At 41.4% G+C, this 17,428-nt stretch overlaps 1 protein-coding gene and 1 long non-coding RNA gene across 2 annotated transcripts in view; one reads left to right on the forward strand and one right to left on the reverse strand.

Annotated features, from left to right (window-relative positions):
• Positions 1-817: 817 nt before the first annotated feature.
• The window catches only part of fz (frizzled class receptor), a 98,004-nt gene continuing 81,393 nt past the window's right edge, over positions 818-17,428 (reverse strand). Inside the window, exon 5 of the mRNA XM_002048354.4 lies at positions 818-2,922. Coding sequence (XP_002048390.2) covers positions 2,390-2,922 — 533 coding nt within the window. The 3' untranslated portion in view covers positions 818-2,389. The remainder of the gene's footprint in view (positions 2,923-17,428) is intronic.
• Positions 16,655-17,173, forward strand: LOC138911009 (uncharacterized). Its single transcript, XR_011416295.1, has 2 exons — positions 16,655-16,757; positions 16,850-17,173. It is a non-coding gene; the product is annotated as an uncharacterized lncRNA (long non-coding RNA).

A 17,428-nucleotide genomic window follows, 5' to 3' on the forward strand; every position in this document is an offset into this window, starting at 1 on the left:
CTTTTAGGGAAGGCTCTCTGTAGCTATAGCTGCGGGTGTTGGCAAGTTATGATTGAATTTGGAGCTGCATTGTGGCCAGCGTTTTGAGTGTGTGTTTCGTGTGTGTTTTAAGGGTGTATATCTGAGCAAATATGTGTGTCTGTGTGGGTTAGTTGGTTGTAATGAGAAAAGTTTTGGTCGACTAGCATGAGACAAGTGCTTATTGTCTGCAATGCAATTAGTTGAGGATGAGCACCAAAAATGCCAGCTAACAACAAATTTACAATTTTAATGAAGCAGTCCCAAATTCCTTGGATGCCACTCACATAAAACAAGTCAGAACGCCGTAGTCGAGTGCGCTCGCCTTCAAGCCCGCTTCAGACAATATAATATTCCGACTTCAATGCAATGGTATATATGATAATATGATATGGGATAACAAAATAGCTTCCGTTCATGCAGACGAACAAACATGGCTAGGTCTACGAACAGCATAAAAATACTCATATACTTAATGGAGTCGGAGTCTGTCTTTTGTATACATAAGCACAAAACTAGTATACCCTTTGCTCTATACCCATTTTCGCTGTGTACAGGGTACAATTATCTCTGTAAGACTAAGCAAGTATTCAATGATGCGTAACATAACCTGCAGCTCTTATGGCGATCATACTTGACGTTTACCTGTCTTTTAAGTAAAATGTTCTGCAAAACCAAAATGAAATGCATTTCACATTCAGTCTTTAACAATAAAATAAAGTTTTATTTGTTCATATTGGTTTTGTTTTTGTTTTTGTTTTCTTGCCATTGTTATTTAAATATGTATACACATTTATAATTGTTTGTTCGGTTTATATATATTTTATGCTCATAGTTTTTTATTTTTTTTTTATTTTACAGCGACTTTCGTAATTGAAATGAATTGCATTTGCATCTTACGCTTCAATTGTTCACTTAAATGCTACTCGAATATTTGGACTCTAATTACCAAAATTAGTACAGAAATTGTACAGTAGTTAATTAAATGCGCAATAAAACAAATGCTCAACAGCAGCTAACAAATACATATTTAAATGGCAGTTTTTCAATTTGTAGTTCGTTAATTAATCGCTTTCTTAAACAATTAATTAGTTTTGCAATGTTTTTAGGGGCCAGTTGGGTGAGCTCTTAAGTGTTATGACTACAACGTCATTAAAAATTTAATAAAAAAAACGCGTTTGGCTTTAAATATTAATTAGTTTAACAAATCATTACATTAATATACAATTAAGGGTTACGCTAAGAGTTTAGCACATAGAGGACATATATTGCTACATAATACATTTATATATATATTAATATATATAGTAAGTAGTTTGCTTTTTCACACATATGAATGATTAATATTTTTGTTGTGTGTATTTCTATATGCTGCTATTTTGTATTTTACATTTAGCTTTAAATTAAGTTGTAAGCGTTTTTTTTTTAATTTTTACGTTTTTTGCTGTTTTTTTTCATTCTATTTTTACCTTTATTACGAACATGTTCTTAACATATTTCGGATGTGAAATTTGGCCACAGTTGGTATAGAATCTGGTTTGGAAATGTCGCTTGCGTGTGTCAAAAATAAATAAATGTGAGCTTAATGTGAAGAATCTTCTAATTTATTTTCTATGGAAATTCTGGCCAACTGTTGCGTAAAGAAGTGTTCTAAGCGAGGCTGCCAAATCTCACACCAGTTCTTAAATATTCTAAAGGAGACACACATACATACTTGCATACGTATGAGTGTATATGTATGCTTAATTAACTGTAGGGCACATTTAAAGCTTTCACAAATAAAATTGATCAAAAACCTACTTAAATGCAAACTTATTCGAATTGAATGCGTCTGTGGGAAGGAGTCAAGCTATTGAATGGAGTAAACTCTTGTAAAATTCGTATACGTATATGCGGCAAAGGAAACGGAAGCGTGGGCAATGGAAGTGGATGAGTCAATAATAGCTAGGATACTTGATTACTAGGAAGTAAGACATACTAAAAATACACTTACCAATTAAAATGTTCAACTTATGCGCATAGTTTTGGTTCAACAAGAAAGCCATGAGTTGAGCAATCCCTCAGCTTTCATATATATATGTATATATATATATATATGTATGTATAACTAAAATATTAAACAATAGCTTAGGGTCAACTTTTGATTTGCTTGCGGGGGTGGGTGCATGTGCGGGTGCGGGTGCGGTTGCGGTTGCGAATGCAGGGTAGAGATGAACTTTATACAAACTGCATGAGGCTAAGCTACGACTAAATCTGCGCTCTTATGTTCAGGGTGGTTCGCTTGTGGCAGGGTGGACTCTAGTATTTACGTGCTAAACGCTAAGTAACTCTCGTTAGCCGCTATTTCAGCCCCCGCCGCCGCCGTCTCATACTAGACATACGCTTGGGCCCGTGTGCGCGGCTCCTTGCCCTGGAGCCGTTCCACAAAGTTTCGCCAGCTGACCATGGTCTTGCTGGAGTACAGCCACACGCTGGACGTCACGCCCACCAGCATGGAGCACAGATACTTGACCATATATATCTGGAATATCGGACGCGCCTCTGGCGTGCCCGGCGGCCGGGCAGCCGGACAGGGTATGGAGAATGGCTTGCAAATGTCGCGATGCCACTGAATCATCCACTCGTCAAAGTTGTAGTACTCGTAGAACAGGCAGCCCAGCAGACCCAGGGCGGGCAGTATGAACAGGCCCGAGAAGAAGCCGATGCGCAGCATCAGGCGCTCCAGTTTATCCGTCCGCTTGCCATCCGTCTTCATCACAGTGCGTATGCGAAAGAGCGAGATGAAGCCGGCCAGCAGAAAGAGAGCGCCGATCGAGAGATAAATGCACAGCGGCAATATGAGAAAGCCGCCCAGCGAATGCGTGTCCAGCTGGCCCACAAAGCACACGCCCGAGAGGATGTCACCTGCGGAAATGAAAAAGAGAGAGCACATATTTATATAAGTTGCATGTAAGAGATTGCGCTTTAAATATCATTGCGGATTAAATATTATTTAATATGAACATATCATTGATAATTTTGTTAACTTTAAAATAGGAATCTCTTCTCAATCATATCTGACACAAATTTTTCTTCTCACTCCAGGACGATCAGAACTCAGAGTGAATCAAGTATGCCTTTATCTCACATCTAATCACTGCCATGATCATCGGGAGAGATCACATGAGAATACTTACATAATAGCTAATATGAGATTCGCTTGGCTAAGATCGTGAAATTTGGGGCATAAAGGAATAGTTGGAGTTGAAAATAAGTTGTTCGCTCTCCACACCTGCGATCTCTATTATAAATATCTAAAGAGAGAAGCATAATAGATAAAAGTTAGACACTCCATTGCATGACTTGAGCATCCACAAACAATTACAATTGTCACAAGTTGCAGTTATTTTTGCCACCTAAATTGAAGCACATTCCTGCTGCAATTGCTTAGTGAAAAGTTATCTAGAATGTGGCAGCTTAAGTTTGCCGCAGTCAAAAGTTTGTTGTATCAATATTGTAGAAATTATACAAGTTTCATGTTGCACAGGACTTGCCTAAGTCGAGTTGCAGTATAAATGTGACAATTAATGCCTGCATCTGGCGAAATGCAGCGCAAATATTTAAGGCAAATAACCGGCTTTATGCCAATAGTAGCGTCATTTATGGCACAGATAGAGAGTGACAGTGATGGGGGAGGGCGAGAGAGAGGGGTCGGGGAGAGACAAAGATAAACAATGCTTAATTTAACTTTTACCTTTGGGGTAAATATTTACACAACGATTGCTTAAACAGCCACAGTGAAACGAAGTCGTCTCTTTTATCAAATACTGGCACAAACACACACACACACACACACACACACACGCACACACACATTGGTTCAAAGTCAACGTGCCGACGCTTGTCTAAACAATTTACAAGCAGTTGCCCCCCGTTGATTCCACAAGCCCCTTGTGGCAGTTGCTGCAGTCGCCATCCATTGACACCGCAATGAATCGAAGTGAGCGATTGATGGTCGGAGTTGGAGTTGGAGTTTGAGTTTGAGTCTGAGTTGGAACTTGTTCGTTTGCACTGCTCATTAGCGCTATTTATAGACATGTTACGGGTTAATCCGCCCGATTCAGCTAGCTTCTCTGCTCATAAATTATCGATTAACTGTTGCTCACTTACTTCACCGCTCTCTCTCTCTCTCTCTCTGGCCATCTCCCCTTGGTATGACATGCTAATTCAGTTTTCACTTTGAGTTTTTTTTAGCTCTTGAAACTTGTCGCGTTTTCCAGCCGCTTGCCGCAAATTTGTTCCGCCTGATTGACTTGTGGATACTTTCAATTAATTTGCATGGCCTGTTTACCCACTTGGAGGTGTAATTCACCTATTTGACTTTGTAATTAACAAAGCTTAACTAGCTATTTAGTTGCGGCTGCTTTAATTAACCACACAAGGAAAGAGAATATTGAGCAGAAAAAGTGACTTAAGATATTCTGTAAAAGATATATATTAATCTAGGGAATCAATGTATATGAGCTTTGGGCTGCGTGCTGTTTCCTTAAAATTATTACGTAAATAAGGGAGGCAGAAGAATATCCAATCCTTAAAGATAAATCGGCAATAATATTTTGTACATATAATGCCAGAGCTTCCTTTTCAGCCAACAGATGGCGCCGCTGCGTGCTTCAATTTGTTGCAGCCGCTTATGGAATATCTGGAAATATAATTCCCAGCCATAAAAGTCATTTGAGCTGCAGTTCTTTAGCAAATTAAGCGCAACGAAATTTATAAGCGCCTGGTAAATGCAGATAAACGAATACAATAAATAACTGCGGCGAATTGGAGAGAGGAGGTGGCTTTGCCACGGCGGGGAGTCGGTTCTAGGTATGCCGCTTAAATGGGCGGTAAGGTGGCACGAGTAGGAGGTGGAGAGGAGGAGGAGCAGCAGCAGCAGCAGCAGTTGGACATCAAAGCGCGCCAATTGAATTGAAAACTAAAACCGAATGCGTTCCACGTCCCACGTATTAAGCGATTTCCGCCACTGGAAACTGAAAATAAATCAGAGATCCCAGAGGGAGCAACAGAGAGAGAGAGGGGAAGCTAACGAGAGAAAGAGAGCGAAATTTTGCAGCCACAAACGAAATACGAATGCCACCTGCCGATGGAACGGCTACCGCCCGGTTTGAGCCTCGATATTGATCTTAATTTGCGGCAGAAGAGCAAAAGACAGCAATGATATATCAGAGCGTCAGATAGCCAGATAGCCAGATAGTCAGAGCGTCAGAGTCTAAGGCGAAATGAAATGATATTGAAAGGAAACCAGTCGCTGGGCTTGGTATTGGATCGCAGATCGGGATGCGAGAATTGAGAATTGAGAATCTAGAATCGGGAATCGGGATTCGGGGGCTTGGGGATCGCACTATTGATAAATAAAGAGCAGACAATTTGCTGTTGACGATGTGGAACCAGTTCCCGTCTGGCGAGTCCTTTCAAAGCAAACCCGTTCTGAGTGCCAACCTTTTGCTGGCCATTTTGGAAAATTGCATTTTGCAGTCAGCCAAGTTGACAAGGGAGGCGAAGGAGAACTCGGTTGTTGCAGTTGCTGCTGTGACAATTCACTGCTGTCAGTACTGCAGCAGCAGCAACAACAACAACAACAACAACAACAGCAACAACAACAACACCGACAATGCATGTCAATTGTTTTGTATGGCATGAGGAATGCGTGTTGGGAACGGGTTGGGCCTGCGCCTGCGCCTGCGTCTGGGTTCAGGTTCGGGATGTTGCGTTGACATTTAGTCCGTCCGTTTGTCTGGCCGTCTTTTGAGTCATTTGGGGCCCCGCATGTTGATGAAGTGCAGACAGAAAAATTCCATTTTTAGTCATGCCATTGCATTTGATTATAAACCAAGCCAAACCGAACATAAAACAAAAAAAAAAAAAGAAACCAAAATGAAATGAAAAAGTTTTTGCCAGCACAAATTAAAGAAGCAGCAGCTGCAGCAGCAGTTGCTCCGTGTTTCTGCTGCCTGCGGCCAACGGGAACAAGTTTCGTGTTGAAACATCCACTCAAAAGGTGTTAATCTGTTGGCCAAATAGCAAGTACGCACACTCAGCTCTCGGCTCTTGAGCAGGTGAGAGAAATGAACAAAGGCAGCGCCTTCTACAGACTTGCTGTTGAAACTAGCCAACACAACATGAGGCTGACTTTGACGTTGGGCCTCGAATGAGGTGTCACTGGCCAACAAAAGCGAGCTTTGTTCAGCTACAATTTAAAGGTGCTAAAACCAAGAGCAATTTGGTTCATGAGACAATTTTTCACAGAGAATGTGAATTCAAGCTGTACTAGTAGCAGAAAAGTGGGAGGAGCCGAAAAAAAATAATGTGCATTTTCTCATGCGTTTAGTGGTTAGACAAACCTTTGTCAATGAAAAAATAGTGAACAATTTCTAAGCTTAGCAATTAAACTCAAAAAGTCTCATTAAAGCTTTTTCTAATAAAGGGTTTTTTAAATAAATATTAAATATATTAATGTAATCTGAACATGCAATCAAATATCTCTCTTGAAGCTTTTTCTATCCATATTCCAGAATATGAGCATTTAACACTCTTTTTTAAAGATTATGAACATTTCTATAAAATTCTTATTACCGCTCTTTCTCATGTTCATAAATCCTAAGCTCAAACTGGCAACGTTTATAGGTAGAGTGGGGCGAATTCCGAAGCTTTCAAAGATTTTTCTTAATGGCTATCAACATTTCTACAAAAAGCTTAATAAAACATTTCCAATGCTTAAACTTCCTAAGCTTACATTTAATAAAAAGCCTCCCTTTTCTATTTAGCTCTTTTCTATTTAGCAGCAGCTTTGAGTAGCATATTAATGAGCTTTAAAAGCTCTCTCTAATTAAAAAGGCAACAATCATAAGAGTCCACCCTAATATGAACCGATTTGACTGCTGTTAAGAATAGTTTGTACTTTTAAAACATTTCGTTGAGACGTTGCCCTGCTTTGCTATCGGAATTGTACCTGGGAGACAATTTATGACACTTCTGTCAAAATGTTTATCTTACACTCGAACAGCGTACCTTAAATGATAAAAGATAATGCGGCAAATAAACTTTATGACGTCTGATGGAATGCACGTTCTTAAAACAAATATGTGATGGGGTTAATAAACCAACGGCTTCAACGGGAATCAACTAAAGTTTTCCAACTGAAAAAGAATAAATTGTAAAATGAAAAGCAAAGGGAGCCAAAGGCAACATAAGCAGCTTGACAATTGTTTTATAATTATTCTTTTATGCTGGCACACCGAGCAGAGAGTGAGACTGAGCGAGAGAGAAAGAGAGAATGATTGAAATAGCAAGTAAAATAAAAGGAAAATTGCTTAATTTATGTGTCACTTATCTAAATGGAGCAGAGCTGCCAAGCAAACAGAAACTTGAAACAGAGACAAAGTCGGAGACAGAGGCAGAGACAGAGTCGGAGACAGAGACAGAAGCAGAGATAGAGACAGAAACCAACCTAATGAGTGTCTCTTTATATTATTTTTATAAAGCCAAAGCGATAAGCGACTGACAGAAGCTGAATTTTTAAAGGTAGGGGCGAACAAGGGTAATGTGGAGGGGGGTGCGTCTAGTATAGGGTTGCCCGGTTGACTTTCGATGTCTTGTGAAGCAGTAATTAAAATCAGTTGGAAAGGGGAGTCGGGCAGCCGTCAAGCCAGAGCTACAACTGGCGACAATAATCGCGGCGACAACTCCAAAGCGAGAGAAACAACATGCGATTAAATTTAAATGACAGTTGACAGTTTCATCAGGCGTGTGCAGCAGACTTAACGTGAACATACAGAGCTATAGCCATAGCCATGGATATATAGATGTGTGTATGTAGATATGGGCACAGACTGTACATGGTCTCAAAAACAGGATATATGCCAGGTGAGCAGCAGGTGAAATGTCATGTCTGGGGATTGTTGTGCGCAACGAGCGTGAGAGGGAGAGCGATACGAGCAGCTGCTGAAAATTGTCAACCAGATTAAAATGGTCGAAGGGGGAGAATAGGGCGGCAAAGCTGGCAGGATGTGTGCAGGCGAAATTGATAATAAACTTAGCCAAGGTTAGACATTTTGCAATGTGAACAAATGCTCAAAAAATTTAAAAAGGCTTTTTAAATTCCAGTAATTGAGAGGCAGCTATTCATTAAGTGAGTGCTTTGATTCAATTTTAATTAAAATCTATTTGATTTTTTTTTTTAGACTTACAATATTTGATTAGCGGCATTTAATACAAATCGATAATTGTGGGCATATGCTGCATTTCAATTCGACAATTATGAGCGAAGCGGAAAATGCATCTGCCTAGTTTAATCGCCAGCAAATATGTACATACATCTATAGCTATATGTACTTATATACTATTATGGGAACGTGTTCGTTAACCTGCACAAGGACTCTCAGTCTCTTTTAGGCTATAATCATTCAGTCACCTTCTTTGGCCTAACTCTTTCTCGACACTGTTGGCGACACGTTCTTTCAACAGTTCCATATGCTCCAAAGTACCACAAATGTTCCAAACCGCCACTTAATGCGCCCTCTTGTGCCCCCGTGTGTGCACCTCTCAGCTGACAAGGACAACCCCGCATAGTTGCATTTTGAACTTTGGCAGCCATTTTACCATTGTGCTAGTGTGTGTGTGTGTGTCTATGTGTGCGATTGTGTTTGTGTCCTTGTTTCTACATGCAAATTGAAATTGTTTGCATTGTCTGCGTCTGCCCCCAGTATCTAACCTCGCTGGCAGCTGCTACTCCTGTGATTGTTGTTGTTGTTGCTGTTGTCGATGTTGTTGCTGTCGACACGTAATATAAATTCTCAACAAATTTTAGGCATGTCTCTGCCTCTATAACCCAGCACAGCCCACCCCTGCCACCACATCATTCACGTCCCATGGCTCTGTGTTTAATTTTCAAATATTTGCAGCAAATAATCGCAAATGCGTTGACAACAACACTCAACTTAAATACACAACAACGCCGCAATGCCCCCGCTGCCCCACCGCACCACCATCAGCCGCCGCCTCTGCTTACCTAGCAACACACACACACACACACACACACACACATACAATGGCTGACACGCCCTCTTGGCGCCCGCATGCCACATCGCCCACTTTTACTAAATAAAATGTGCCACAAAATGACATTTAATTGTTTTAAAGTTTTCTGTAGTTTTTTATTTAACTCTTTCGTGGTGTCAAGCGAGGGGAAGCGGTTGACAATGGAGAGAGGGGCGAGGGGCGAGGGGCGGTAGAAGTCAACGCTAATGAAACTTGTCGCGTGTGCGGATTTCATGTTGTTATTGTTGCTGCAGCGTTTTTTCTGATGTTGCTGTTGCTGCTGCTGCCTCCATTTTCCATTTCTGCGCATTTCCATATTTAATTGCGCATCTTGATAAACCTCGCCTCTGTTTTATGCCCCCCCCACCGCCCGCACTCCCCAACCCCGCTTTATGGTTGTAGTTTTTGCCTTTGTTATTCATTAGCTGTTGTTGTTGTTGCTGCTGCTGTTGACCTCAATTTTTATTGCCTGCCACGTTTTTAATGTCGCGTGTCGCAAATTTTCGTTTCGTTTTGCATTTTTGTTGTTGCCGTTTTTGAGACTTGTGCAACAGTTTGTTGAACTCTTGATTGGGCCAAGTGCTTTTTAGAATTGACAATGCAACGCGAAGTGGCACAATTAAGTGGCACAGATAAGTGAAGACCTGAATTTGTTGGTGAACTCATGCGATAGCGGATGCTGTCTTAATTAATGCACAAAATATGTCATCATCTGTAGGGATTAACTATTTCCTGGCAACTAAACTGAGATATTCACATATTTTGCACATATTTCCTTGGCTTACACATGCATTGTAATTAATTCAACACTTAATTTCCCAGAAACTCTAGTCTTTTAATATTCTTCAAATATTAAATATGTTCCATTTGCAAATCTCTCAAATTCCTCATCAGCACAAATTTGAAAATATTTGACATTTTCTCTCTGATTGCTTTGAGCACTATTTCATGAGTTTTGAGTGAATGCTATTCATGCGACCAATTCATTCATTCGTTCATTCATTTACTCGTTCAATTGCCATCCATCTATCCCTATCGCATCTCTCATTCTGCACTTCATTCCCACTTCAGTCACAGAGGCAAAGCATTTGATTTCTGTCCGTGTCATTTCAAAAGGCACGCACACTGACACACACACACTCATACAAATACAAGTACACACACACACACAAACGGTTCACATATGAAACGCATTCACAATGCCAAAGGGCGGCTTAGACATGCATAAATTACGCGCGTCAGGACAGGACGCGACTAAACGCATCCACGCGGTTCCTGCTCAGATCCTGTCCTATTCCATGTCCATGTTCCCTGGCAGCGCATTTTAGCGGCCCACACACACACACACACACACACACTTGGCCGCCCTCACATGCATTCCCGCCATTTTTCTCGCAATTTTCATTTGTTCTTCCTTTTCGACAGTTGGGCGCATATTTAAATGCCGACCCCAGAGCCGTTGCCAACTTGTTATTTAAATTATGCGGCACCCAACGCAGACAGAAAAAGAGAAAACGAGAGTAAATGATAGAGAGAGAGAGAGAGAGAGAGAGAGAGAGAGAGAGAGAGAGAGAGAGAGAGACAGAGAAATGGGGAGAGGGAGGGCAAGGAGAGACCTAGCCGCAGGCATTCAACGTGGCGTATGCTTGACATTAAGTGTGCCGTCCTCTATGTCCCTTTACCTGTTACAGTTCCCTTTTGCCCTTTCCCCCCGCTCTGCGCTCTGCCCACTCACACACACTCATAATGTAAGGTGCCAAAGTAATTAGTGCTGCACTAAGCACTCTTACCTTTTCATATTGTAGCTCGTACTTATACAATTGTCGACCCCATCCACGCTTCACCCTCTCGCACATCCGACGGTTAGTTTTGTGTTTCGTGTTTCGTGTTTCATGCTGGGGGTTAAGCGTAACTTCATACAGGCGGGCTTATGGTCGGAGAATCCAACCAATTACAATTATTCAGAGGGAAGACTAAATGAAGGGTATTTGTTTACTCTAAATTAAACTGTAATATGTAGTGCTAACACTAATTCCTAAAATGATATATGTGAAGATCATGAGATAAATGGGAACAATTAAAAAGAATCAAGATTTTAAGAACGTATTCCACGAATTAAATACTTTTGCTAATGGGTATATTAAAGTCGATCAGCCTAGTGCAATTTGTGTAGTTGATATTTTTGTAAGCATTGTCAACCCCGCGCCACCCCCCTTTCAGACAGGGGGAAGACAAACCAAGTGCGCGACGGAAATGAGTTTCGTGTATTTCACTTTCCATTTTCCGCACACCTTTGGCTTGTCGCAATGCTTTTCCGAGCTATCACTGAGCGCCCCCCTTCCACTAGCCATGCCCCAACAGCGAGGACTGCGGCAATAAAAAAGGATTAAAATTTATGAAATTGCGCAACTTGCGTTTTTGGCATTTTCGTTTGAAAACAGAAAATGGCAAATGAAAATGGAATTTATTTTCCATGGGAATATACGTGTTTGCGGTTCGCTTCGGGTTAAGGTTAAGAATGTTTTGGCATGTGTTGGAGCTATAAATAAACGAATTTTCGTCGAGTGGAAGCACCCGAGGGAAATTGAGAGGGAGAGAGAGAACCCCTAGAAGGGGCCAACGAATATAAATCATAGAGCATGCCATTAAAAAAATTAAACAGAACAGCCCCCCATCAAGTTGATAACCGAATTCAGAAGAAAAGCGTAGAGGATATTGTTAGGATATGCAGCTTGTTTTTAATTTTCCATTTTCTTGGCATTTTCAAAAGGTTTACCGCCAGCTAAGTAAACAATAATAGAACAATAAATCCTTTTTAGCTTGTTTTTGCACGCGTCTCTGCGGTGTTTTTATTTGTGTCCCATTAAACCCGCTTCCACACCCGCACCCGCACTCGTGCCCCCTCGTCGACTGTCCCCAAATGTCGCATTGGCTGGTCGCGTGCTGCGCGGTCTAAACTCAATTATCCAGCGACACGAGAACGTGAAAGTTCAGAGGTTACCCTGCCAAAGCAGCCTTGTAAGAGTACAAAAATGTTCATTACAGGAAATTTAATTTAATGTAATTGCGCCGCGGAGGGAAGTAACTGGCCAGGTAGAAGCCAGGTGCCCAAGCAAATGGTGTAAATGTCAAATGACAGAAATGCTCATAAGGCAGCCCTGAAATGCGTTGCTTGATTATCCTTAAGCGGATGCTTCTGCTCTGGGATGTTATCTAGTTGGGCAAAGTATTATAAGAAGAATAGAAAGATTCCCTATAAATGAGATGCTTGCAGTTGTTCCTTTAAATCTTATACAGTGCACTCGGCGTACGCCTAAAACTATGCAACACAAGCACCAAATCCTAGACAAATAACCCCGTGAGCCCAGAGCCCACAACAGTCAACACCAGCGGCGTCGAGGCCCAGGAGAGAGAAGCGAACTCTCGCGCCAGCTGGGGAAAACGAGAAATCGAGCAACTGCGGAACTGGGGAACTCGCTCAGCTCTCATCAACCGCTCAACTTCTAAGTCTCAAAACATTCTGTGGAGTAAGCTGAGGGAAAAGTTTTCGTTGAGTTTGCATGGCCAAGAGTTTTGCTTACATTTAACCGAGTTGCCGAGTTGCCGAGTTGCTTAGAACAAAAGACTCAAATTTGGTTTTGCTTGGCAGTGTTTGAGGGTGGGCCAAAGAAAAATACAAAGTAAGTATTATTTAATATGTATTAACACAATATATGCACACATGCACGGGATGTATAGGAAATAAATTAGAAAAGTTGTGGTTCCCATTTTTTTATGATGGGCAATAAGACTTGGGGGGCCACAAACGCCCGCAAGTGCCGACAAAAGTTTGCCAACACACCAGGAATTTCCTACACAAAATTTATGAATATTTTCATATAGCCAAGTCTCGCTCTCACTTGTGTTTTTCCCAACGGCGATTGTGTAAATTCAATTAAAAGTTGTTAAGGCAACATTTGCTTAGCATTTAGCATCAATTTATTTATATATATATTTTTTTTTTTTTTTCTTGTCTTGAGTGCGATATCGAGAGGAATCAAAGTTTATGCAGGCGTCAAGAACATAAGCCCAAATAAAAGAAAAAAAATAATAAAATAAATAAAAACAAATATCGCAAAAGAAAAAAAAAAAACAACATTTCCCCCATATTCCCCGCACTGCGTTTAGCGTTTTTCACATCCTGCATTCGTAATGAGAGTTTCCATTGAAAATGGGAAAGGAAAAACAAAAAAGGTTTAGGTTTCAATAGCCAAGTGCTGCACGAATTTGTTAAGTCTCTGGGCCAAGTGTTTTTTTTTCGGTTATTTGTTCGACTGATTGATAGACAAACACGATTTGGGCTTGGGTTTGGGTTTTAGGTTCCGGCTTAAGGCTTGTTTCTGGCACTTGTTTAATTGAAAGGGTCAGAACGGCGGACAGTTATTGACTTGGGACTCCCCGAGGCGACCACAGTTCTCGGCTTGATTTGGTTTGTGTATTGACTAAAGTTAATCAACCTAACCAGAAACCGCAAAATAAGTAAATGCTTAAATGAACCGTGCAAGGGATTGCGGCAAAACAATTTAATACCAAATGAGATTGACTAGATAAGGTTAATATCATTAGATGAAAGCAAATAGCAGAAAGGCATGCATTTGATTCGTATAACATAGTGGCTTTAATATAGCTCTAAATGTAATATAAATAATGATTGTAAAAAATATATATTCAATAGTTCAATTAATTTTACACTAAAAAAGTGAAAACTTAAAGCTAACATTTGAAATGCAATTGTTCTAGATACTGCTCGAAAAACGGATCTGATTCCGCTTGCTTCCGTTCGCCATCAATTAAAGTAACTTTCGCTGCGCCCTTCACCCCTTTCCCAATGCTTGTCTTGAGCGATGCGCACACAAATTATTAAGAAACATTCTAACAAACTGCAGACAAAGTTGGCAACAAAAGGCACCCGCTTAATTATACACACCATTAATAACTAAAACCAATTTGTATGCGCAACAAGACGCAGCAGCAGCAGCAGCAGCAGCAGCAGCAACGGCGGCGGCAGCAACAGTAACAGCTACTGCCAATGCCACCGCAGTGCACTTTATGTCTCCTCCAGGGAAGTCAGCGACGACTTCAAAGTCGACGTCGACTTCAGCTGCAGGCACGCCCCAAAAGCCCACACACGCCCACACATGCAGTGCACATAAATCAACACACAAAGCAACAATAAAAACGGGACAAGCGGAAGCGGAGGCAGCACCAGCAGCAGCACCAGCAGCAGAGACAGAGGCAGCGGCAGCGGCTGAACAAAACGCAATTTGTGCAGACAGAGGCTTCCACTGGCGGCAGAGTGGAAGTTAGTGTGAGTTTCTGGCGGGGCAGAGCGGAAGGAAAGCAGCTACAATAACTGCCAAACAACAATAACAAGAAAACGGCGGAGCTGAGCGTAGCGCGAAGGGTGAGGGGGGGGGGGAGGAGCAGCAGCAAAAAGCGCTGTTGCAAATAAGCAATATTGATGACTTTACTGTGCGTTGGGCCGCCAGGTGGCGCTGCTAGAAAGGGCTCCTTGTGCATAACCAGAGACAATGAAGTAAAAACAAAAACAATGCGCCAGTCCAAAAAAGGGCTGACAAAATGTGCAACTAACGAGTGAGCGCATACACACACACACACAACAAAGCAATGCCAATAATGGCCGCCGCTCTGCCGCTCTCTTTGTCATGCTTGCCAGCTCGCTCGCACTCAATCAGTCGCCCACTTTAAGCAGCTTTTGTTCTGACTTCCCAAAACTACCGCTAGCCACACACCAACACGGCATGCAAAAGTTAACAGGCAGCAGCAGCTTTGGATTCTGTTTCGGTTTTGGTTTTGGGGCTTCTTTGGTTTCAGTTTCTTTTCATGGTATCTTTTTTTCTTGCATCATTAAATCGTTTGCACTCTCGCCCGATCTTCTGTTTTCTGACCCTTTACTTGCGCCCAGTTATGTTTTTGGTTGCCTCAGGCTAGCTTGAAGGCAGTTGCAATCTCATTACATGACTTGGTTTTCGTGAATTGCGCTGGCGCCGCTTTTCCAGGATTTCCTTTTGCCTTTTTACACTTCTCGCAGCATGTAATTAGCATTTGGAGTGTCCTTGTTTTTGTTGCTCCTGCTGCTGCTGTTGGTATTTTGGTATTGTTTTGTTGCAAGTGCAACTGAGCAAACGTTCATTGTTCGCACTTACATACACGTTGCATTTACTTGCTGTTTGTTTATGCCTCTTTAACGGGTTTCTTGCAACGGAACTGGAGCTCTAATGATTCGCCAATTGGCTTAATGAGTTTGAGGTTCACAAAAATAGAAGAAAGCGATAAAAAAGGAGTTCATAATTCTCCACCTATGTAACATAAAAACTTTTCTCATACGTTTAATATTTTAGGTTCACCGAACGAATTGGCAAGAAATCAACAGATTTATCCATCCATAATATTTTCTTCTTTATTAACTTTCTGTATTCTCTATCGTTGACCTAACCTCAAATAAACTTAGCGCTGACTCTTTATTGAACTTGCACATTTACAACTTGACTGTGTTCTTTTCTTGAACTCCATTGTCTTGCACTGTTGTTGGAACTATTTCAACTTGAACCCCATTCCAAGCTATTACCTTTCTAGGTACCTATTCATCGCCTATCAAAACGCACTTAACACAATTGCTAGCCAAAAGTTCCTAGCGCAAAACTGCCATAAAAGTAACTAAGTAACTCAACTCGCTCACCTCTCTTACCTTGCCACTCTCCAGCAACAGGTGCTCTTCGCTGTCGATAGTTTTCGCCGACAACTGCTTGGCTCATTTGCGTAAAAGTTAACAGGAGCCAGCTAGAGAGGCAGCGCAATTGCAAGCAGGATAGAAAACTTGCTGCTGTCATAATTAGTGAACATATCAATTTAACCTAATCTAATGACAAGTCTTTGACAAAAAGGCTGACAAAAGGCAGGGTAAGCCTTGGATTGGATCAAACACGCCTGAGTGCTTCTATTTATTCAAATATCTCCAAATTTCTGACAGAATCTTGCCCTCACCACATCTCTGAAAGCTACTTAAGTTTATAATGCAGTTTGTCTGGGACGCATGCAGTCAATGGGCTAAGCCTCCTTTCGTATCTCTGTCCTTTGTCCCCGCCCGCATTGATGTGTGCTGCAGATAGTACGCAGCTCGCACCAGAGGTAAGTTTCAAAAATAATGATAGATTATTTGAAAAATTTTCAAAACAGAAGTAAAATAATTATATTATATTACAACAGTATCATGCATTTAATTTTATACCGATTGACATGCTTAGTATTTAAGTGAATCAATTTAATCAATATTTGTATATATCGATCAATTATCGCATTTTCAGCTTCAGCACAAAACTTTAAACTACCCTCGTCAATATTATGAGCATGTGTCTGCATGTAGTTGTGCCTGCGCTCAGCCAATTGGCAATGATTAATAATCAAAATGTCAACGCTGTCAGTTATAAAGTCACTTGACAGTTTAATCAACTTGTGTGTGTGTGTGTGCCTTCCTCTCTCTCTCTCTTTCTCTCTCTGTCTGTGTGTGTGTGTGTGTGTCTTAACTGTCGATGCTTTGAACTGAAATTTGCATGCGGGCCTCGATTACTGCCTAGATAACAGCTTTGATGGGGCGGCAGGTAAATCAACCTGAAACTCGAGCAAACAAATTAAAACAGTTTACATTTCTTTCTATCTCTTTCGTTTATTATTAATTCCAAAACACAATCAGCTTCCATTGTGGGGTCTGTCTTATAAGCAAGCACAAGGGGCTGTTCCATAGATACGCAAATTAAGGGCCACTTAGAAGGCAACAATAAAATCGTTGCCAATAAATTGAAGAATGGGTCTGCTTCTGCGACAGCTGTGCGTAGTTTCGACAGATATGGAAATAAAAGCAAATACTGGGAAATATCACAGACCTATGCTATACTGTGTGCAGCAGCCAGCCCACCCCAGCAGCATTCTCTCAGGCCGCACGAGCAACAACAAGCGCTGGGGCCAAACAAAATAAACAAAAATTATGACAAGCGGCAGCGAAAGGAAAAAAAAACAACATACAAAATAAGAATAATAAAAATGCTGAAGAAAAACTGCAGAGACCACAATGGCAACGGAACGGGGGCCCGGCATATGTGTGGGCGTCTTGGGGGCCCCAAGCCAGGGTGTGGGCAGCGGTGGGAGCAACTGGGAGCAACTAGTAATAAACAGACCCCATATGCGCAAAGGGAGCTTGTAGGAGTATTGGGCATAAAAATGCCAAGACATAAAGCCAACTAACACGAAGCCCCGACTGGCATCAGGCTTATAT

This window comes from Drosophila virilis, chromosome 3, assembly GCF_030788295.1.
Source record: "Drosophila virilis strain 15010-1051.87 chromosome 3, Dvir_AGI_RSII-ME, whole genome shotgun sequence".
In the NCBI taxonomy this organism is placed as follows: Eukaryota; Metazoa; Arthropoda; class Insecta; order Diptera; family Drosophilidae; genus Drosophila; species Drosophila virilis.